This window comes from Peromyscus eremicus, chromosome 7 (assembly GCF_949786415.1).
Source record: "Peromyscus eremicus chromosome 7, PerEre_H2_v1, whole genome shotgun sequence".
Lineage (NCBI taxonomy): Eukaryota > Metazoa > Chordata > Mammalia > Rodentia > Cricetidae > Peromyscus > Peromyscus eremicus.
Window position 1 is genome coordinate 80,789,051 of NC_081422.1, and position 21,533 is coordinate 80,810,583.

Consider the following 21,533-nt stretch of genomic DNA (forward strand, 5'->3'; position numbering starts at 1 on the left):
CACTCTAAAGTGGAAAGTATGTGTTAAATTCCTTTGTTCCTTTTTTTTTTTTTTTGAGAAATTTTAATTCCCTTTTATTCTAAGTTCAAAAAGAAGTCCTTCTGGTCACCATCATTTCTTTAACTTTATTTATTTATTTTTCAAAGAAAAAATAGTTTTTCTCTAATAGAGTCTCACTACATGCCCAGCAGTAACTGGGCCAACATAAATGCACTCAGTGGTATTTCTGTAGACTTTTGGTCTTATATTGCTTTGTTTGGGCATTTTTTTTTGTCTTATTGGCCTTTTGCTTATATATTATGGTTTCCAATTTTGTGTTTTATATTTTTTTGTGTGTGTGTTTCATGTGTTTTTTCCTTTCTTTATTCTGGTTTTGTTTGTTGACTTGTTTTCTGAAGAAAGAGAGAAAGAAGATATGGATTTGGGTGGGTGAGGAGGGAGGATGTATCTAGGAGTTAGGGAAGGGGGAACTGTGATCAGATATTTTCTGTGAAAAAAATATTTTCAATTAAAAAAAAGAAGAAAAAATAATGCATGTTTGAGTGGGTTTGTTCCTGAGTGCAGCACCCACAGAGGCCAGAAGAGGGTGTTGGATTCCTTGGGGCTGGAGTTACAGGCCCTTGTGAGCCACTTGACTTGGATGTTGGGAAACAATCTTGGTCCTCTGCAGCAAGAGCAGCAAGCACTCCTAACCTGGGCCACCTCTTCAGCCCCCATGTAATTCTTTCCAGATAGACATTTTTGTTTATTTTGTGGCTAGATGGAGTAGCTATAGAAGCTATGGAGAAGCCTAGTGGAGAGCAGACCTTCATTTCAGAGGAGTTAATGGATCCACACAACCTCTATTGCAGATTCATCTCTAGATTAATCCTGATTTAACACTCTCCGCAGGTTTTTACTTCAGAAAGTCTCACAATTCAGCTTAAACCTGACTGTACTGTTGGGGGACTAGGAGGTCCCAAATCTCTAACTCAGAGAGACATCTCCCTCAGTCTGGAGAAAGGGACTCTAAAAGAGAATTTATGGAGATGTGTATGTGGCTCATAATCACCAAGAAAACATAATCAAACTACTAATTAAGAAATTCCAGAAGCATGCCACACTCTCATATTTGAGTTTAAATGTGCATAGAATTCAGCTAGAGGAGCTTTTATGGGGTGGTAATTTAAAAATAAATACCAATACTGACGTTTATGTTGCTCTTAGCACACAGGAAAACAGGACAGAACATTCTGGATTCTAATGACCATCATAGACCAGCTTAGGCTCAAGAAAGGAGTCAAGTTGGCTTCCCGAGTCCTGACACATATACTGTACATCTTTAAATATGTCTATAGACTTCCTGAGCAATTACATAAGCTGCAATGGGTATTATAGTATCATTAAAAATGAAACCCAAGTATGTATCCCTTCTTTTAATGACCTGCTATCATTTTCAAAACTGAAAACCAACAAAGGTATTTATATAGTCCCTCATAGTGTCTAGACTGCCCAAAGGGAGACACGTGAGGGCCTGTTCTTACCTGTCAGGCTCCCCTGAACTAAATAGCTAGTTTGCATTTATCCCACAGTGAGGGTTGTTATAAGGTAAAAGAAAATTTGCCATTTCTAAGAACTACTCATTGAGCTAAATATGTAATGCTCATCTTTTAAAACAAATGTAATGTAGTTTTTTTGCTATAGATAAAAAACAAAGCATCCATTTTCTTATGATATTACAAAGAGATTTTTAAAATAAAATTTCATGCATATTTAATATTTATCCATGCTCAAAAAAATCAGCATCTTATTTAGGTGTATACTTCAGTAGATAACACTAAAAGGAGTAGAAATATTTTTAACTAATATTTCATCTGTGAGTGGGGGCTGTCTCCCCCTAAAGAATACACTGCAATCATGTTCTGAATTAATCAGTGAGTTTTATTTGTAAGAATTTTTGTAATAGAAAAGGAGAAAGTCTTCACCTTCAACTTTCCTAATTTTTAGTAAAAAGTAGTATTTACATATTACTTTAAATATGCAAATATTTTAAGAAATTATAAAGATGGTAAATTAATAATACACAACATGCAATTATTTAAAAGTGGGGAATGAGACTAGTGAAATGGCTCCGTGGTTCAGAGCACTTGCTGATCTTGTAGAAGACCTTGGTTCAGTTCCCAGCACTCACATGGTTACTCACAATTGACTGTAGGTCCAAGTTCAAGGCATCTGATGCCCTCTTCTGGCCTCTGTAGACTCCTGCATGCATGTGGTGTACATATACTCATGCAGGTTCACATACATACACCAACTGTTAAAAGAACTTTTCAAACAAAGAGAGTGATCTCATTCTTTTCTACTATAATGACTAAGTTTAAAAATATACAGCATTCATGTAACTCGTGACCAGTGTGTGTTGCGGGATATTTGAGCAAACTGTGTAAAGATGTGTTACTGTTTTACTTTGCCTGCCTGAGGCACCTGATTGGTTTAATAAAGAGCTGAATGGCCAATAGCTAGGCAGGAGAGGTTAGACAGGACTTCCGGGAAGAGAGAAGAAGTAGGGATGAATCTAGGCACGAGTCAGATGCCGTGAGATACAGAAGGAATTGGACATACAGGATGGAGGAGAAATAAAAAGCAATGTGGCAGAATGTAGATTAATAGAAACAGGTTAATTTAAGTTATAAGAGTTAGTTAGAAACAAGCCTAAGCTAAAGGCCAAGGTTTCATAATTAATAGTAAGTCTCTTTGTCATTATTTGGGGGCTGGTGGTCCCCCCAAAAAGTCCAATTACAAGTATGTAAGAGAACAGCTCTGCAACACCCCCCACAATACTACTTCCAGTGTGAGGCTGAAATTTACCATCACAGGGTGTTAAAACCACAGCAGTTCCTGTCAATCCTCCTGAAGACCATTTATAACTCAGCATCTGTTCTCCTTCTTGGGAGCTGTACACATGACAGCTGAAGTCCAGCCTTCATTGTCATTTCAAAACGGGGCCCAGAAAAATTACTTCTCTATTAGCACCACTTAAAACATTTATCTAGGAACTCCTCTTCTTCCCAGGGGGCACGAGGGGAAATGCAAAATCTTGAAACCAGGGTTTCTCCCTTCTGTGTTGTCCTTCAGACCAGTGTATGCAGAGAACAAGGAGAGCAGAAGAAACACTCATGTGCTCTGATAACCGGAAGTCACTTCTGAGACCCCGTGCTCTGTCACGGGCATAGTCACAGCTCTCATTGGTTCAAGTTCAATAACAAAGCAATGAGCCCAATTAGAATATTCAGTTGCCTTTAAAGAAGTCACAGCTTATGGGCAGGGAAATCTTCCTTTTCTCTCCAGAGATAATCAATAATTAGAAAAAAATAAGGAAGGCTGAATAATTTCTGAGAAAATTGGTTTGCTTAAACTCAAATCTGTGAAATATTTACAAACTATGACCATTTGTGGCAACCTATTAATTATCAAAGTCTTGTCTAATGATAGGCCTCCAGACACTTACCTGCGTGAGATCAGGAATGTCACCTTTATCTATACCAACTTGCTGTGGATTAAAAAAAAATGAAATTACTAATTTGGTTTCTATGATTTTTTTTGGCATTTAATGTAAGATCACGCATAGGATTTGTTAAAACTACAGCCTATTCTTGGTGTAAAGCAATTATTACTCTGTGTATCACCTTACTTTAAGCATATGCTCTTTATGTAGTTGCCCACTCAATATAAGAAGGTAATAATTTCATTAATATAGTTAACTAACTATATTAGCTATAAAAAGTATATAGAATTTTACTAGAATACAAAAAATAAATAAAAACATTCTGAAGTATAAATTTTAAAAGTGTCCCTTACGTTCAATAGAAGCTAAGAAATTATTAAACCATTCACACAAAATTTAAATAATTCTGTCCACTAAGTCCTTGGGGAATGGTTATTATCTTAATGTTTTGTTCAGGGAGTAGCTTCTAGCCTCTCTTTCACAGACAGAATCACTTTGCCAGTTTCTTACACATTCCTCTAGAGCAGCGGTTCTCAACCTATGGGTCATAAGCCCTTTGAGGGCTCAGATATTTATATTACCATTCATAACAGTAACAAAATTACAGTTGTGAAGTAGCTATAAAATAATTTTATGTTTGGGGTCACCACAGCATGAGGAACTATATTAAAGGGTCACAGCATTAGGAAGGTTGAAAAACACTGTTCTAGAGTTTATACATAACCAAGGAAATTTGAAATATAAGTATTTCATTTTCTTCCACCATTAACAACATATGAGATACCCTGGACTTAATTTTTATTTTCTTTTTAAAAATAAAAACATTTTGGCCAAATTAACTCACAAATAAAAACATCATTCAGCTGGTTTTAAGAAGCCACCCAACCCTTGCCCAGTCCCAAACTACACATCTCAGGGAGCTTGTACATAGTTAGAATGGGCATTCCAGAGCAATGGAGCTAAGCTTGGGGTTTTACCCTTTCACTACCAATCACACTTTTATTTACTTATCCCCCATGCACCCACACAATATAGACTACAATAATGATGGGCTTTATGTCCTCTTTCATGACTCACATGTCCCTTTGCCTGCATTCTGTCCTTCCCCGTCACCTAATGTTACTTTCTCTTGGTCTCCCTTCTAAGTATTACACTATACCCACACTTACAACTATTTATGCATTTATGTATTTCCTTTCTGAGTTAGGGTCACCTCACTTAATACTGTGTTTTCCAAGTCTGCCCACTTTCCTGCAATTTCATGTTTGCATTTTTCTCTGCATTTTTATCTTTTGTATTGGACTTAATTTTTCATTCAACAGTACAGCTTAGGGGTATGTCCATGTCAGCACTGAGAATGTCCTACTTTTTAAAAGCACTGCATAGAACTTCCTTGTCTAATAATTTTTTAATGGATAATGTATTAACTAATATTAAAATTGCTTTTAACTCTTAGTCTATAACTTTGTAATTGACTTTATTTATAATTTACTTTGTAATTTGTTTATTAATAAAATTGAGGGCCAAAGAAACTAAGTAGGTTGAAGAGTCTAAAGCATGGTGAGTCTTCTGTACTTAAGCAGTTCCCAGAGGCCTTCCATGGAAACTGTGCTGGACAGCTCAGTAATACTTTCTAAGTAGCTAAGATGCATTTTTAGTTTACCATTTAGCATCTGTGGCAGCAGGAATCTAACTCAGGGCCTCAGACAAACCACATTGCACTCTATCACTGAGATACACTCTCAGCTGCAGTTACACTGTTAAAATGACATTCTGAAAGCCTTCCTTAGACACTTCAGGAAAATAGTTCTAACTAGAGATTAACCATCAAGTAGGAGCCCATACGATGCCTGAGTGCTGCTTGGGACACAACCAAGGTCTGTACATCTACTGAAAATTTTCTGTATTGACTGATCATAACCAAATCATTCTACACTATCTTCAGTGTGTTCAAATGATAAAAACACTACTTAAGTATGAAAGAAAACACAAATTATTATAGTTATCCCACTGAACTTTAGATGCTTATTCTAGTAAAACAGGCTTTTGTTTTTGGTTTTGTTTGTTTGTTTGTTTGAGACAGGGTTTCCCTGTGTAGTTTTGGTGCCTGTCCCGGATCTTGCTCTTATATTTTTGGTTGTGAGCCTAGCCTTTAACAGCTGAGCCATCTCTCCAGCCCCTGGATCTTGCTCTGTAGACCAGTCTGGCCTCGAACTCACAGAGATCCACTCGGCTCTGCCTCCCGAGTACTGGGATTAAACCACCACCTGGCTAGTAAAACAGTTTTTTAAAACTAGTGCCCATTCAATAAAAAGTCTTATAAATACTCACAAACTGTATTGATAATGCAGTTATTTAAAGACAGACCCTTAGAATGACAACCTCTCTATGCATCTCTTCTTCACTGGTGTAAATTTAACTGGTGCTAACATGAGGCATGAAGGAATACAAACACAAACTTACATTATAAAAAAAAATAAGAATCTGTGTCAGCAATCCTTTTCTCCTGAAGCTCTTGGGGCTTGCTTTGTTTGCTGTTTGGGGAAGTATGTGCACACACTGCATACTGCCCTGTCCAGTGTCATTTTAGGAAGTATGTGCACACACTGCACACTGTCACTGTCCAGTGTTGTTTGGGGAAGTTTGTGCACACACTGCACACTGTCACTGTCCAGTGTCATTTGAGGAAGTATGTGCATACACTGCACACTGCCCAGTGTCTGCCTCCTCTAGAACAAGTGGGAAACTGGGATGTACCTTTCCCAGGAGATAGTGGGGTAATGAAGCAATCTTCTGTGCAGAGTGCCTGGATGTAACTGATCCTTTCACAGAAAGAACTGAGCAATTTTTACTAGATTATACTAATAACTGTGGCTACACCATAGGGAAAATCATACAAAATATAAACAATGAAACCTGTGTAGCAGAAAAACTCAGGCAATTTTGTGATAATAATAAAGAAGTACAGGCATGTCAGGAACGTCCCACGTCCACAGCATTACAGGCTTCACTGTTGAGCCTGGAGCCAATCACGCCGCACCCCAGGCTCTAGCTGTCAGTCAACACATGAGAGAAAAAGCCACTGGTCAACCCAGCAGAGGGCTACATTAACGCCATCACTTCCAGGATCAGCACAAGTCAAGTACTGGATTTCATAAGAGAAAAAACAAGCAAACAAACCAAAACTCCACTTTACAGATAATCTCAGGAACGCCAACTGTGTTTTGCAGTTGTTATGATTAAGTGTAATGAGTATCCTTAAGAAACAATGTGTAATCTCCATAAAATAATTTATACTTTAGCCTTTTCATTATGATTAAGTCACTGACAGGGTAAGGGAGATCAGGACTCATGATTTATACTTTATGAACAATGGATAGATTTTTCTAAAGGCAAATGAAGAGTTCAGAATATAGCAGTTTCTTATAACAACAACAAAATGGCCATTGGGGGAAGGGAGGACTGGGCCAATTTGTAGAACAGAACCAATGTCATACATAACCCATGGACACTTCATTTGAGTGCATCTGATTGGGAGGCAGGGGTGTGGAACACTGCTCTGACTGACAGGTGGGGGAGGTGACTATAAGCTCAACTCTCATCCTCATATATCCTGGACTGGTGCTAGATAGATGTCTTATCTGACCAGATGTTATGCTGCACACTAGTTCCTTAGCAACAAAGCCTGGACCACTTACCTCCGCCACCTTGAGAAATTCGGACACTCGGGTCATTCTAGTTAGAAATCGTTTGTAAATTTCTAGCGCGTCTTTACATTGTCCTTTCTTCATCTCAAAAAACTTTTCTAGAAGAGATAAGCGATAAACAGTTTGAAAACAGTATTCTGTTTTACTCTAAGCTTTCGTTCCAATGCTACTGAAAGCTTAAGGCCTGAGTAAAAGCGTAGGCAGGAAAACATTAAAATAGAACCGACAAGGAAGCGGAGTAGGTGAAGAAAGGTGCATGGTCATCATCTGTCTCCCAGGAAGCAATTTCAGCAACAAAAAACTGAGTCAGAAGCATACAGGACCCACCACCACAGGTTAATTCATGACCCCCACGCTTCTGGATTTGTTTTAAAAACTGTTCCCAATGACAACCTCAACTCAAAGCTATAGCTACATTCCACAGCATCCTTATTCTTTTGTTTCTCTCCTGTCTCCTGTCCTTCTTATCTGCTCTCTCTCTTGGATGCTGGAGACTGAACGCTCTATACCAGGTGACATCCCAGCCCTAGGGTCATTATTTTCTTACTTAGTCATATAAAGCAATAATCAATATACTTTAAACCAATCATTTATTAAATCTTCTAGAACTGAAGCATTCTTTATATTCATGTAAGTTGATGAGTAGACTGGTCATAAATTATTTCTGTCAAATATTATAGTGTGTTTTTGAATTATAAAGTAGAGGACTCTTATAATGTCATCTGGCTCACCAAACCTTTCCTGACTTTCTGCTTTGTGAACCTAGTCTTTTTCTCAACTTTACTAACAGCGATCACCTTGTTCTTCTCTTTTGTTATTATCCAACCCCCAGTCTAGAACTCAGTCATTAGGGTACTTTGTTTTAATTACAGTATGGCAATGTGTTTTTCAGATACTAGTTTAAAAGAAAACTAGAACTTTCTCAGAGTTTTTGCCAGCTATTCACCATTTCACTCTGTCAGTCATGACCAGTGGGCAATGCAGTAAAGGACTGTCCAGAGTGGAGATGGAGCAACAGGTAGCCGGCACCTGCTTTATAAATGCATCCCTCTAAGTCTGCACATGGTTAAAGCCATGCTACATCTATATTCTCTCAAATGAGAGTTCTTCATGTCATTCAGCTTGTAATTTTACTACCTCAAAAGTATTTTTGGTAATTTTCTTCAGAAAAGTTTGAAAATATATAATTAGGTGAAGAACTATTTACCTGGGGTAACTACTCATTACCTTCTGTTGACAGCCTTTGATAATTTGACTTTTAACACAGACCTTCCTTATGGGGCACTTAAGTCAAGCCTTTTTCAAGGAAACAAACATTGTTTTCTTCATGCCTAGATCTGGCAAGATGAGTTCTATTTATCATTATTATTGTTATTATTATTACTGTTTTAGAAAGGATAGCTGACAAGCTGGCCACACTTCTGTAAATGGCCCCCACTCATGCTCACGGTCAAGCCTGGTCAAACTCAGTGGGTCATAAAAAAAGAGACATGACAGCAGGGACGACTTGCTGGAAACAGAGGTCAAATCTGAAGGTCATTTCTCATCTACCTTAGCCTGGTTTGTAATGCTACTGACAGCATCATGCTGGCACAATGGAAGAAACCCTTTTGTGCTGTAAAAAATGGAAAATTGGGATTTATTCTGAAAAATTATACTTCTTCCGGTCTTCCCTTCACTTTTCAGACCATTTTGTTCAAATTTCTTAAATTAGTTCTCTTTACTATCATCTAACTTATTTCTCACTATCCAATCTTCAGAAGCAACATGAGAAAAGAAATCAAATTGGGTAATATCACTTTTCCCTTTGAATTAATACATCAACGGTTACACAATTTTCTCTGTCTCTTGCATCTCTTTTTGTTTTGTTTTTTCATGGTAAGTTGGGCTTCAGTACGAAGAGCCTTCAATCGCCCTCTCTCCAGGCTATAATATGGTAGTTGTTTCTCTGATAGTGTAATAGCAATGACACAAGAAGGCAACACGGTGTTCTACTGCTGTGGCGAATCTGAGCGGCTCCTTCATCCCCTGCAGTCACAGAAGGAAGGGTCCAGACAAAGTCCTATTCTATGGAAGTGAACATCTTTTCTTCCCCACTAAAGATAACATCTTGTTTTTCAGTACCTGAAATGATCAAATTTGACATCTGCAAAACTGTGATACGTTTCAGCATTGACTTTGGAATAGATTTCCACATAGATATAACTAGGCCTTAGTTAAGCAAGACATCCCACTTGGATGTCAAGAGTTTCACTGTGAAAATCAATTTCAAGTTTTATAGCACCTGCCCCAGCTAGTTTCTATGTCACAGTGACACAAGCCACAGTCATCTGAGAGGAGGGAACCTTAATTAAGAAAATGCCTCTATAAAATCAGGCTGTATAAGACGGGGCTGCGGGCAAGCCTGCAGGGAATTTTCTTACTTAGTGATTGATGTGGGAGGGCCCAGTCCATTATGGGCAGTGCCACCTCTGGGTGGGCAGTCCTGGGGTCTATAAGTAAGCAGGCTGAGCAAGCCGCAATTTCAAACCAGTAAGCAGCACTCCTCCATAGCATCTTCATCAATTAGCTCCTGTCTCCAGGTTCCTGCCCTATTTAAGTTCCTGCCCTGACTGCCTTTAAGGATGAACAGTGATATGGAACTGTAAGTGGAATAAACCTTTTCCTCCCCAACTTGGTTTTGGTCATGGGGTTTCATCACAGCATTGGAAACCTGGACTAAGAGAACATCCAAACTGTCTCCAATTTACACACAAACTACAGTCGTGAAGTCTTTGATTTCAACCAACACACATTTTGACAAGGCTCACTCCTATAAGCAAAGCACATACTTGCCTCAAAACAATCAGGAGCCCAGTCTTGTGTGCCTATCTGCTAGTTAAGACTGTCACTTTACCAAGAGCAGTTCTGACCATGCTGATGGAGGCTACACAGCAGAACAAAAGAGATGCTTGGAGCACTTCCCAAAAGTCCTTGATACAAAACAATTCAATGGACCTATAACCTTTCCCCCTCCCAATTTAGCCAGTGAGCTAGTGTTGTCAAATTAAAAATTAAAATGGCCCAAATAAGCTATTGTTTTCATCTAACCAGAAATTGCCTTCTTGATGCCTTCTACGTATGAAATCAACACGGCTGAGCGGCTGTCAGTACAACAGAGGGAAGAACGACATGGCTGAACTTGTCGGATTGCTAAGGGAACTGCAGGCACCAAAGCCATTGCTCTTGATGCTGAAATAGGAATAAAGCTAAGTGAGAGAGGACGAGAAAGAACCAACAAGATGTCATTGCTGGCAGGCTGCGGAGCCCAGAACGATGAGCAACAAAGATAATCGGGGTTGCAGGTGGAAAAGAGCAAGGGCTTAACGAGAAAAGAGATTAGGAGCGAAGAGGTGAAGAGTTCAGTTTCAGCGACTGTGCAGGGTCAGGGAAGAATCCGGTATCTGGATTTACGAAGCTACAAACACTAAGAATCGCAACGCTGCTCATCAAAATGGTCAGGACAGAAAGAACTGATTGGTGGCTCATAAGCCCTAGGAAAAAGCTCACATCTGTAAGAGTGACCTGTAAAAAAGTTAATAGGAAAATCTGCATATCTGCTTTAATAACATCTCTAACCTGAAATGAAAATTCATTTGATTTTGAACTTCATATTTAGGGCAAAAATCTGTCCCCAAAGAAGGCAAACATCTCTCCGTCCCCCCAAGAGCAATGTGCTTGATGTGAGTGACTGGCCCCACCCACCAGACTCAGCCCTGCACACGGACTAGAGCTACAAGATAACCCTGAGGCAGGAGCTGTCTTCCTGCGCCTTTCTGCTGCTGCTCAGTCTATTGCTTCTGACAGGCAGAGGCCCGAGCAGCTGAGATGGCCTGCCTGTAGCATCCTGCTACCCATTGCCCAGCTTCCTGGATTTAGAGGAGTCATGATTAAAGTAACAGTCATGTGATCATCCTTAATCCTGGATTACAGCTTCAAGGGTCCATTTCCCAGCTGCCTGGTGCTGTGAAGAAGCTGGGTGGTTGCAGCTTCTTATTTGTAAAGTAACCTGAAGAGGCAGCCTCAGAGAAGCAGATTCTATAAACATGGGCACTCTATCCTAGGCGTTCCTTCAGGAGACAGAGCCCAGAGCCAGTTGCTGGAGGCTTCCATTAATTATAGAGGCCCCCAGCCTCCTATATAAATTCCTCTCTAGATAGAAAATGTAAAGCAGTTTCTGTTTCTTCTTCTGTTTTTGTTTTGTTTTGAAGACACAGTATTTGGTACCTGATGAGACTCCAGTTTGGGATCAGGTTTACAACCTGGTTAGAATTGCAGGTGATGACCATCTTTGCCCCCAGAAAGCTGGGATCACCATAGACTGTGTTAAGCTTCCTATACTCTTCTAGAATGAAGCTTAGCAAGCCGTGGGATGGTCCACCACAGGGGGAGCAAGGCTAATAAAACAACAGAGATAAGCGGCTGCTCTCACTTCTGTGGAGGAGCTTTAGAAAGAGAAGGAAAACACATGATTTCATGTCAGGCTGGAGGCAAAGTCTAACTGTGGTACTTCAAGACTGTATCTTGTCAGCCCAGGCTTCCTGGGAAAATAAGATTTTCCTCATACACAGTTCCTCTCTGTTCCCATAACCCTCTCTCCCTGCCAGCTGCTTTATGACCCCAAATGTGATTTAGAACCCAGTAATTCTAGTCTATTAAGAATAAGATACTAAGTTCTAAGGATGACCAGCCTGTTCAGAAAGGAAAAAAATATTCCGGCTTGGGAGCGGGGTTCATTTTGCTTGAACCTCCCAATTCCTCTTCCCAGCTGTCTTTCAGCAGAAACGCCATGATGACACAGAGATCATCATGAGGCTGTATGTAGAAGCTCCTCACCTACGTTGGAGTTAAGCAACTACAAGATCAGTCAGGCTGGCTTACAGGTCTGGCACCCCGTGGCTGCAAGGGGAATATCATTCTAGTCTAGAGCTTTCTGAGGGGCAGACATGTACAGAGTCTGACTCAGGAGGGAGGATTTGCATGCCAAAAGAAGGTCAAAATCTCACAAATTTTTGTGGACTGGACATTTGCCAGATAAAAAGCAAGATAACAAATTTAGTTATAGCTACACAAAAACAAACATTTTTATCAGAAGTATTTCATAACTTATTAATTCTAAAAATGTGTTCGTGTTAGGGGCTGGAGAGACGGCTCAGAGGTTAAGAACACTCGTTGCTCTTCCAGAGGGCCTGGGTTTGATTCCCAGCATCCACATGGTGGCTCACAACACTCTGTGACTCCAGTTCCAGGGGATCAATGCCCTCTTCTGATCCCATGGGCACTGCTGACGGTACACAAGCATACGGGCAGGCAAACACTCCCACACAAAACAAAACTTCAGGAAGTATGTCGATCTGAAATATAAATCTGATTAGGTACCCAGTTACCCCATCCCACACCTGTGCCATGAACTCATCAACCCTAAGTGATAACAAATTGGAAAACTGGAATGGACTCCTAAAGCTACTGAGCAGGAAAGAAAGAACAGTAAATTAGATTTGCAATATGATCAGCCATTTATCAACTTTGGTAAACACACCAAAGGCTGGTGATTTGAGCCTGAGCATGGACTCTGGAAAGTGGGGGTGGGCTTATCCACCCAGACTTTAAGAAATGCTGACTCTAAGATACTGCTGCCCCAGGGGGACTGATGTGACCTGATGTTCCACCAGTTTGGATGGAAGCTTTGTGACCAGGAGATACATCCAGGGGATGTATAGAATGACTTGTGGGTATTTCCTTTGTTTCCTGAAAAGGGACACACTTTGACACTAGCAAAGTTGCCACACTTCGCTGATCCCTGTGAAGACACGGGAATAATAATTCTACTTCATCTCTGCATGTTTGGTTTGGGCAAAAAATGTTTCAGAGGTTAACAATGGTTACTGTAAGCTTAATCATGCAATGAGCCCCCGACTCACAGAGATCCAAATGTGTCCTCTTTCACCAGAGGAGAATCAACACACTTCTTGGCACCTTGGAAGTGGTTACTGAGGTAGAAAATGCATTGATCTCTCCCCCAGTGAACAGAGACCATCAGAAGGAGTCGCTGTCAGCAGGCAGAGGTGCAAGTTTATAACCATCGTCTCATTTTAAGGACATCAACCTGTCTTGGCTGTCACAATCCCATAGGACATTATTCTGATGATACCAGGATGATAGTACCTACTGGGCAAGAACTGCAGGTATCAAGAGATGTCTTGATAAGTGACATAAAAAGTCAAAGGGGGAGACAGAAGGACATGCCACCTTAATAAGGTTTCTGAGTGTCCAAAAGTCTGGGTAGTTTAGAGAACTCTTTATGTCAAAGGTACATTTTGCAATTGGAGCTCCTTGCAAATAAGACACAGTCTAAAGTCTGCTAAGCTGCTTCGGTTTTTCAGGAAACACACAGAACATGTGTGTGCGTGCTGCTGTAAGGAGAGCATCCTGCACAGTGACAGATAAGAGAGAGCTCAGGCAACAGAAAGTTCCACAACCACTCCAATCTTAAGCCTTGGTTCCAGAAAAATCTAAAGGTACTCAAGTAGTGTGCAACACATTTACATGTTATGAAATCCCTCTATCATGCTCCAGCACAGGTCCATAGTGCTTGACAACAAAGCCATGCCTTCTTCAGACAGCAGTGATGTCCTTAAGAGTAGCCATCGTTGGTTTACTTCTAGAGACCAAGATCCTGACCAAAGAGAACCAAGTGGTCCTCAGACACAGAGTGGGTACTATGTAATCTACCAAGTTGTAAAGTTGGACAAACACAAGGATATTTTAGGATATATGATATTATCAATTGAGCAAGCCATGAATAAGTAGACAGGTTGTGTGAACAGAAGCCCCATTTCCAGAGCACTGAGTCTCTCTTGTGCATAGCCATTTCTCTCAAATAACCTTTGAATCCTATCTGTGGCCTCTAGGAAATCCTCATGACCAGCTAAAAGAGGAAGAAGAAAATCCCAGTTTGGTACTAGCTGGAAGTAACATAGTTTATAATATTTCTGCAAAGGGGTGATCTGAATAAGAGAATGAAATTTTCATAGCCAAGTCTTTGATAGTACACTATCTGCCTTTCCTCTTGTAACAAGACTTAGGGGAGACTACCAAACTGTGGGGAGCAACTGCTATTGGGTTGGATGATAGGGATTTGGCAATGTTAAGCTGAAGTATTGATGACAAGGAGATCAGGATGGACCTGGGCGAAGGAAGTGAATCTGCCTTCAAAATAGATAACTATGCAGATCAAGAGGCACAGACTGCCAACAGGCTTTTAACAGTGAGGGCGAGAGAACGGTATAGGAGTGGTAATGACATCAGAAGGAAGAGCGAACAGGCCGCACAGCAGAGGGTTTCTACCTTAGTTGGTGTGTGCCTCTCATCACTGCTGATCCTCAGTGGGACAGGTCCTTTGAGTAGGGAGATCATCAATCTGCCTACCTTGTGCTAGATGTCTACCCTAGCTATGGATTTAACCCCTCAGCCACGTGGCTCAGCTAGCACCACCCTTGGGAGTTCCTTGGTATCATGGCATCTGACACAACACTGCTTCTGCTGATGCACCCATTGAGGGCTCAAGAAGTGAGACAAGGGAGTCGGCCTCACAGAATTTGTCAACCTTATCACAGCCCCATCAGCCCAACGTTCCACAGCGGGGTCACTTACCAAGTAAGTTAATGACGCCATCATTGTAGCAAGCGAAAAGTTTGATAAGATCTTTGAAAAGAAGCATAAATGCAGCATTTATGACACCATTTGTTAGTTCATTTGGATGCACCTAGAAAAATGAGCATTTAACTTTAGCTGCACATCATCAAATTAATATTCTTCTTAAAACATAATAAAATGTCACAAATGACCACTGAGAAATTCACTCATATTCTAAAAATGTTGGGTAATTTTTAGTAAGACTAGCAATACCAAATGACTGGTCTCATATGCACCAATTATCTAAGCTAGAACCCTTAGTAAGGAAGAGGAAAGCTAAAAATAGATAAATTAAAAGAAAGAAAAAACATTCAGATTAGCTGTCCTATAAGGACCTTACTGTAAAAATCTGTCAAAAACCGTTGTGATGGTTTGCAATTTCTACTTCAAATTTCACAAGACTTAGTTGTCCTGAGTAGGGCTCAATTATAGCCTAAGTCGTGGAATCTTAACAAAGACTTTAAGCTAGGAGTCTTTGAGGAAAGCGTTTTAGACAACTCAAATCACAGAAGAGCTGACAGTGAGGGCTCAGAACTTTCCTGCATGTCAAAGTACCTCCTTTTCATGAGTCAGGGCCTCTTACCTGCTATTCTTGAGTTAATTATACATTTACGAGCAGTTGTAAGAAGTAAGAGAGGGGGATCCCATGTGGCATTGACCTAGTTTCTCCCAGACGTAGTAAAGAGCCCACAGAACTCTAGGTAATCATGTCACAGACAGGATACTGAACGACACAACTGACTACAGTCTGAGTTCCCTAGATTCATTGAATACACTATGGTTGTATTTAGTTCTACACAACTTTATCACACATATGCATCAATGTATCTATCACCGCAGCCACATTCAGGTATGTTTTCTAAAAATTATTTTATATATATAAAACTATTTTGCCTGTGTGTATGTCTGTGTAACACTTGTATGCCTGGTGCTCATGGAGGTCAGGAAAGGGAAGCTGATCCCCTGGGAACTGGAACTATAGATGGTTGTGAGCTGCCATGTGGGTATAGTAAATCAGACTCGGTTCTCTACAAGAGAAGCTACTTTCTTAACCACTGAACCATTCCTCCAGCCCCAACATGTATGTTTTTGACAAATAAATAATACTTAGTGACTTTGCCAGAGAAGACCTGTTATCTATGATAATGCAAAATCACTCTCTGGACACTTAAGTGGACAGTGTCACTTAAGTAGTCCACGTCAGATGGTTTTTGATAGGAAAGCACAGTTATTTAGCTGCCTGAGGCACAACTTGTACATACTTCACCCTACAAGCACAACAAACTACAGTCTCCTCACAACGGAAGGCTCTAAGAAGGCCATGCTCACCCTTTTCTGTGACCTTAGGAAACCGCTCGTAAACTCTGGAAAACTCTGGGGGCCTAAGAGCATGAACGAAATAGTCCTGTAATTCATCTACATGCAGGCACTCTTTTGCAAATCCTGTGGCAACCTCTTACTGACCTGTAGCCCCTTTACAGAAAACACAAAGACCAATTAGGCAAGAAATAGTGGACGTGAGAAACGTACATCAAACTCCAGCAGCGCATCGATCTGCCCCTGCAGGATGGGCATGCTCTTCAGGAGCTTTTCGGGAACCATTGTCCTCATCACGCCGTCAGCCCTGTAACACAGACAGAAGCACACATCCTGTGCACACTGCAAACACGAGGCCATGTCTTTGTTCTGAGCCGCCCTCCTCACATCCTGGGTCAATCTCCTGAGATCACTGTCAGGCCGTAAGAGGTTGTGGCTATTGGCTTAGATCCTCTGGAAGAGCAGCACGTGCTCTTCAATCAGTGCCTCTCAACCTGGGGGTCATAGACCTTTGAGGGGGGTGTCATTGAACAACCCTTTTACAGGGGTCCCATATCATATATCCTGCACATCAGATATTTATATTATAATTCATAACAGTAGCAAAATTAGTTATGGAGTAGCAATGAAACCAATTTTATAGTTGGGAGTCACAACACATGATGAACTGTGTATTAAAGGGTTGCAGGAAGGTTGAGAACACTGTCTTAAATTCTGGGGTAGTCCCTCTATCAATTCCTAAAACTAAAACAGTAAACTTTTACAACATTTTATCCTTACTTTTAGTTAGGGACAGACAAAAGATCTGCATGAACTTCTGGCTGAACACTTCAGCCAGCCCAGATTAAATCATCAATTTAGAGGTAAATAAATGGCAACAATGTATTAAAATTCAATTTTTCTGCTTTGTTGAGGCCTTTTTTTTTTTTTTTTTTTTTTTTTGGTTTTTCGAGACAGGGTTTCTCTGCGTAGTTTTGCGCCTTTCCTGGAACTCGCTTTGGAGACCAGGCTGGCCTCGAACTCACAGAGATCTGCCTCTGCCTCCCAAGTGCTGGGACTAACGGCATGCGACACCACTGCCCGGCGAGGCTTTCTTAATCAGTAAGTAATATCAATAATTAAATTATGGTATGTATATTTCCTAGGAAAGTATTACCTCTCAAAACTAAATCACCATAACACAAGTTCTTTTTTACCTCAATTAAAATTCATAAAAACACCCAGGCAATAGTGGTATATGCCTTTAATCCCAGTACTGGGGAGGCAGAGGCAGGCAAATCTCTGAGTTAAAGGCCAGCCTGGTCTACAGAGCAAGTTCCAGGACAGCCAGGCCTACACAGAGAAACCCTGTCTCAACCAACCAAAACCAAAACCAAGACAAAAAATTAGTTCACAGAAATAACTATTTTCATCTAACATCACTACACATTGAAATAAATCTTGTCAATTCTCTCCTTAAGTTATTTAAAGATATTTACATTAAGAATGTCGAGGGGCTGGAGAGATGGCTTAGCGGTTAAGAGCACTGGCTGCTCTTCCAGAGAATCGTGGTTTAATTCCCAGAACCCACATGGCAGCTCACAACTGTCTATAATTCCAGTTCCAGGGGATCTGACACCTTCACCCAGACATATATGCAAGCAAAACACCAATGAACATAAAAAAATTAAATGTAAAAAGAAATCATCAAGGAAAATTAAAAGAAAAGAGTGTTAAGTCGGTTTTAACAAGTATTTGCATCACATAATGTCTGAACAGCAAATCAGCCTTTTATGCATGAACACACAAAGTACCACACAGCTCCATGGGAACTTCTAGCATACCAACTTACTAAGCTGTTTCTTCAGGTGACTGACTGGGAAATGGGCCTTTCAGGATCAACGTTAGTTGGCATATAAGTTTAAATAAATCTTGTATGCCTTGAGGATTTGCTGTGCTTAAATAAATAAGAGAGAGAGTGAAAGCCATACCCTTTCTTCACTCTGGCAAAGTCAAATGCCATCTGTCTGTAGGAGAATGCCTTTTCATTTAAGTATCTACTGTAACGCCTTATGAACGTAGACATATCGTAACCTGGGGAGAGAGAGGAGATGAAGCCATGAACACAATGCCTTTCATTGTACTTTGCATACTAGTAATTATTTTTTTAGCTCCTCAAAATAGACAGGGCTTGTCATGACTGCCTCTGAGACAGACAGAGCTGAACATGTGACTGCAAGCCTTATTTACCATCCTGCCTGCAGGCCGAGAGTCTTCCGTATGGGGCACTCTGGTCACTCAATACGGTGATGATACTGTCCTGTACAGAAAGTCTTTTCTGATCTTTCTCCTTGGACTTGTGTTCACTGTTACAAATAATAGCCTGTTTCTTATGTAATACACACAGCCATCTGGTATGGGTCTATCTAGTCTTACATGTACGTAACAGCAAGCAAATAGAATGAATTAACCAGAGGTAACAACTCAAGCTACATTAACCTATAAAACATTTAAGAGGGGAATCTTTTTTCTTATTCATTGGTTGACATCTTTAGTTCCCTCGTCTCCTAAACTGTAAGACAGATTCACTTAAGGTTCACCTTTTAAAGTGAACACTCGAAGTGATAAAGTAAAATTAATATATATTTCATATGCTAAATTGTATATAATGAAATAATTAATTTAAGTTACTTTCATATTATGTTCTTAAGAGACCAATGAGACTATCTGTAACAATGACCTTGGATTAATGGCCACCCCCAGATTTTATTTTCTCACCATGGGATCCACTTTTATCCAGAAAGTTGCTGAGGTTGAATAGCGTATTTCTAGAGGCCAAATACTGAATAAATCTCTGAAAAACAAAAATTAGAATTAAATATCCATATTTTCACATCATACCTTTAAATAACTTCTGATGCTAAAGCGGTATTTACTTATGTTTACAATTTTTTATTGTGTTCACTTAGTTACAATGCATCCTATGCTGCTCACTTTCTCTAAGGGAGAAATTGTTTTTAAAACTCCAGAGAAACAGTCATTGAATCATAATTAAATTTTGTGACCTTTTACTTCTGTCTATGCCAGAAACAACGAAAATTCAATAGGCTTCACTAGGAATTGCATATAAAAGAAGTAATTTAATTTTATCAATATTTTTCAAAAGTAAACATTCCATTAAAGCAATCTTCATTCGAAGACACAAAGGAATACTTCCTATAGGAAAATGGCCCTCCTGATCCTTCCCTTTAACATTTTCACCTGCTCATACATTCATAATGCATATTATAAACTTAAATGCTTCTGTATCACTGAGATACAAGTCCAACTCAAAATACATTTTTAAAGATAGCTAAATCCAAGGTTGAAATTATACTCAGAATGAATGTGAAGCACTTATTTCTTCTTTCCATCATGAGTGAAAATTCAAGGGTCATAAATTACCATATTTCGCCACCCCCGCCTCTACCAAGAAACAGTTGTGTATTGGGTTACCTCATTTCCGTGCACCATGAGATGGTGTGTGGTCACTAAAGCTTTAAATACCACCACCCAGCTACTGTTTGTTGCTCGCTCAAAGAGGGTGTCGGCCATCTGAGGAATATTGACATTGGTCTCATTGGTAGCCTGGATCAAATCTATGAAAATATAAGATATCCAGTAACTATTACATATAAAATTCACCTCAAACCTTAAACATTTAAAGCTCATTATTAGTAAAGCATGCATGACTTCAAAATTGTTTAGATAAGAGCTAATTAAAAAAATTACACTGTAGCATTCTTACATATGAACGCATTATATATACTAATATATAATTAATATATAATTAAATATATATTAATTATATATTAAATCCATTTTTTAACCAGTATATTTATTTATTCTCTTCTGTATTGTGCTGGTTAGTTTTTGGTCAACTTGACACAAACTCAGGTCATCTGGGCAGAGAAAATCTCAATTGAGAAAATGGTTCCATAAGACTGGCCTGTAGAAAAGTCTTTGGGAGCATTTCCTGATTAATGATTGATGTGGGAGGACCCAGCCTACTGTGGACAGCACCATCCCTGGGCAAGTGGTCCTGAGTTGTATAAAAGCAAACTGGCCGGGCAGTGGTGGCACACGCCTTTAATCCCAGCACTCGGGAGGCAGAGCCAGGCGGATCTCTGTGAGTTCAAGGCCAGCCTGGGCTACCAAGTGAGTTCCAAGAAAGGCGCAAAGCTACACAGAGAAACCCTGTCTCAAAAAACCCAAAAAAAAAAAAAAAAAAAAGCAAACTGAGCAAGCAAGCCAGGGAGCATCACTCCTCGATAGCCTCTGCTCTAGCTTCTGACTCTAGGTTCCTGCCTGGAGTTCCTGCTCTGACATCCTTTCAGGATGCACTGTAACCTGCAATCTGAAATAAACCCTTCCCTCTCTAAGTTGCTTTTGGTCATGGTGTTTGTAATGCAAAGCAAACTAGGAAAGTGTTCTTGTCTGATTTTTTCCCCTGTTTGCTGGTACAGATGCCATTTTTTTAAATGACAAACACCAGGTAAGTTAAGCCTCCCATCACTCCAAGTATAATGTCTAATCTGATGCACTATCTGGAGGAAAGAACAGAAGTGTATGTTTGCAACATAGTATCTAAAAGTATATTTCACTGGGATCTGAATTTTAAAGCATGCTAACAAATATGCTGTCATGTGACTAGCAGAAGCAAAATAGCAAATGAGCAAAGGATCCCACTATATTCATCCACTACCTTCATCAAGCTCCGAGAACACCATATAGTGTTTGGTTCTGATCTGGCCTTAGATAGTAAGATAGAAAAGCTGTGTAATACATTTCACTATCCACATTTAATCTGAAAAACCCCACGGAATAGGCCTCCAGTTTTAATAGAGAGGGAACTCTTAGGAGCTACATCTGGAAAGGACCAGGAAAGCTTTCTTGAAGGATGAGAATTACAATTAAATATGAGGGGAAATATGTTGACAGAATAGGGATGATGGCTGGAACTTCAAAAGTATGTGAACTAAGAAATAATTATACTTTGGGCTAGTCATAATTCAGAACAATTGTTAATATCTCTAAGTTTGGAAGCCTAGAGCTTTTTTGGGTGATTTGTTTAAAAATCTTACTTGTGAAATAGAGAAATGTTCAGCTTACTGATGGGAAAGCGTAGATTTTTGAATGAAGATCAGGGTGGTTTGCTTCTCTCTGCATTTGCATCAGTGAGTTTCCCAGGAACTAAGGTATTATTGGGTTGTCTGCAGTGTGTGCGTGTGTGTGTGTGTGCGTGTGTGTGTGTGTGTGTGTGTATTTGTGTC

General features: G+C 39.9%; 1 protein-coding gene across 1 annotated transcript in view; it reads right to left on the reverse strand.

Moving 5' to 3' along the window:
- Snap91 (synaptosome associated protein 91) overlaps positions 1–21,533 on the reverse strand; it is a 115,467-nt gene that overhangs the window by 54,367 nt on the left and 39,567 nt on the right. The window contains exons 2-8 of the mRNA XM_059267047.1: positions 19,717–19,859; positions 19,000–19,075; positions 18,213–18,315; positions 16,456–16,549; positions 14,884–14,995; positions 7,183–7,289; positions 3,488–3,529 (exon numbers count right to left, since the gene is read on the reverse strand). Of these exons, the coding sequence (XP_059123030.1) occupies positions 3,488–3,529; positions 7,183–7,289; positions 14,884–14,995; positions 16,456–16,549; positions 18,213–18,315; positions 19,000–19,075; positions 19,717–19,859 (677 nt within the window). The remainder of the gene's footprint in view (positions 1–3,487; positions 3,530–7,182; positions 7,290–14,883; positions 14,996–16,455; positions 16,550–18,212; positions 18,316–18,999; positions 19,076–19,716; positions 19,860–21,533) is intronic.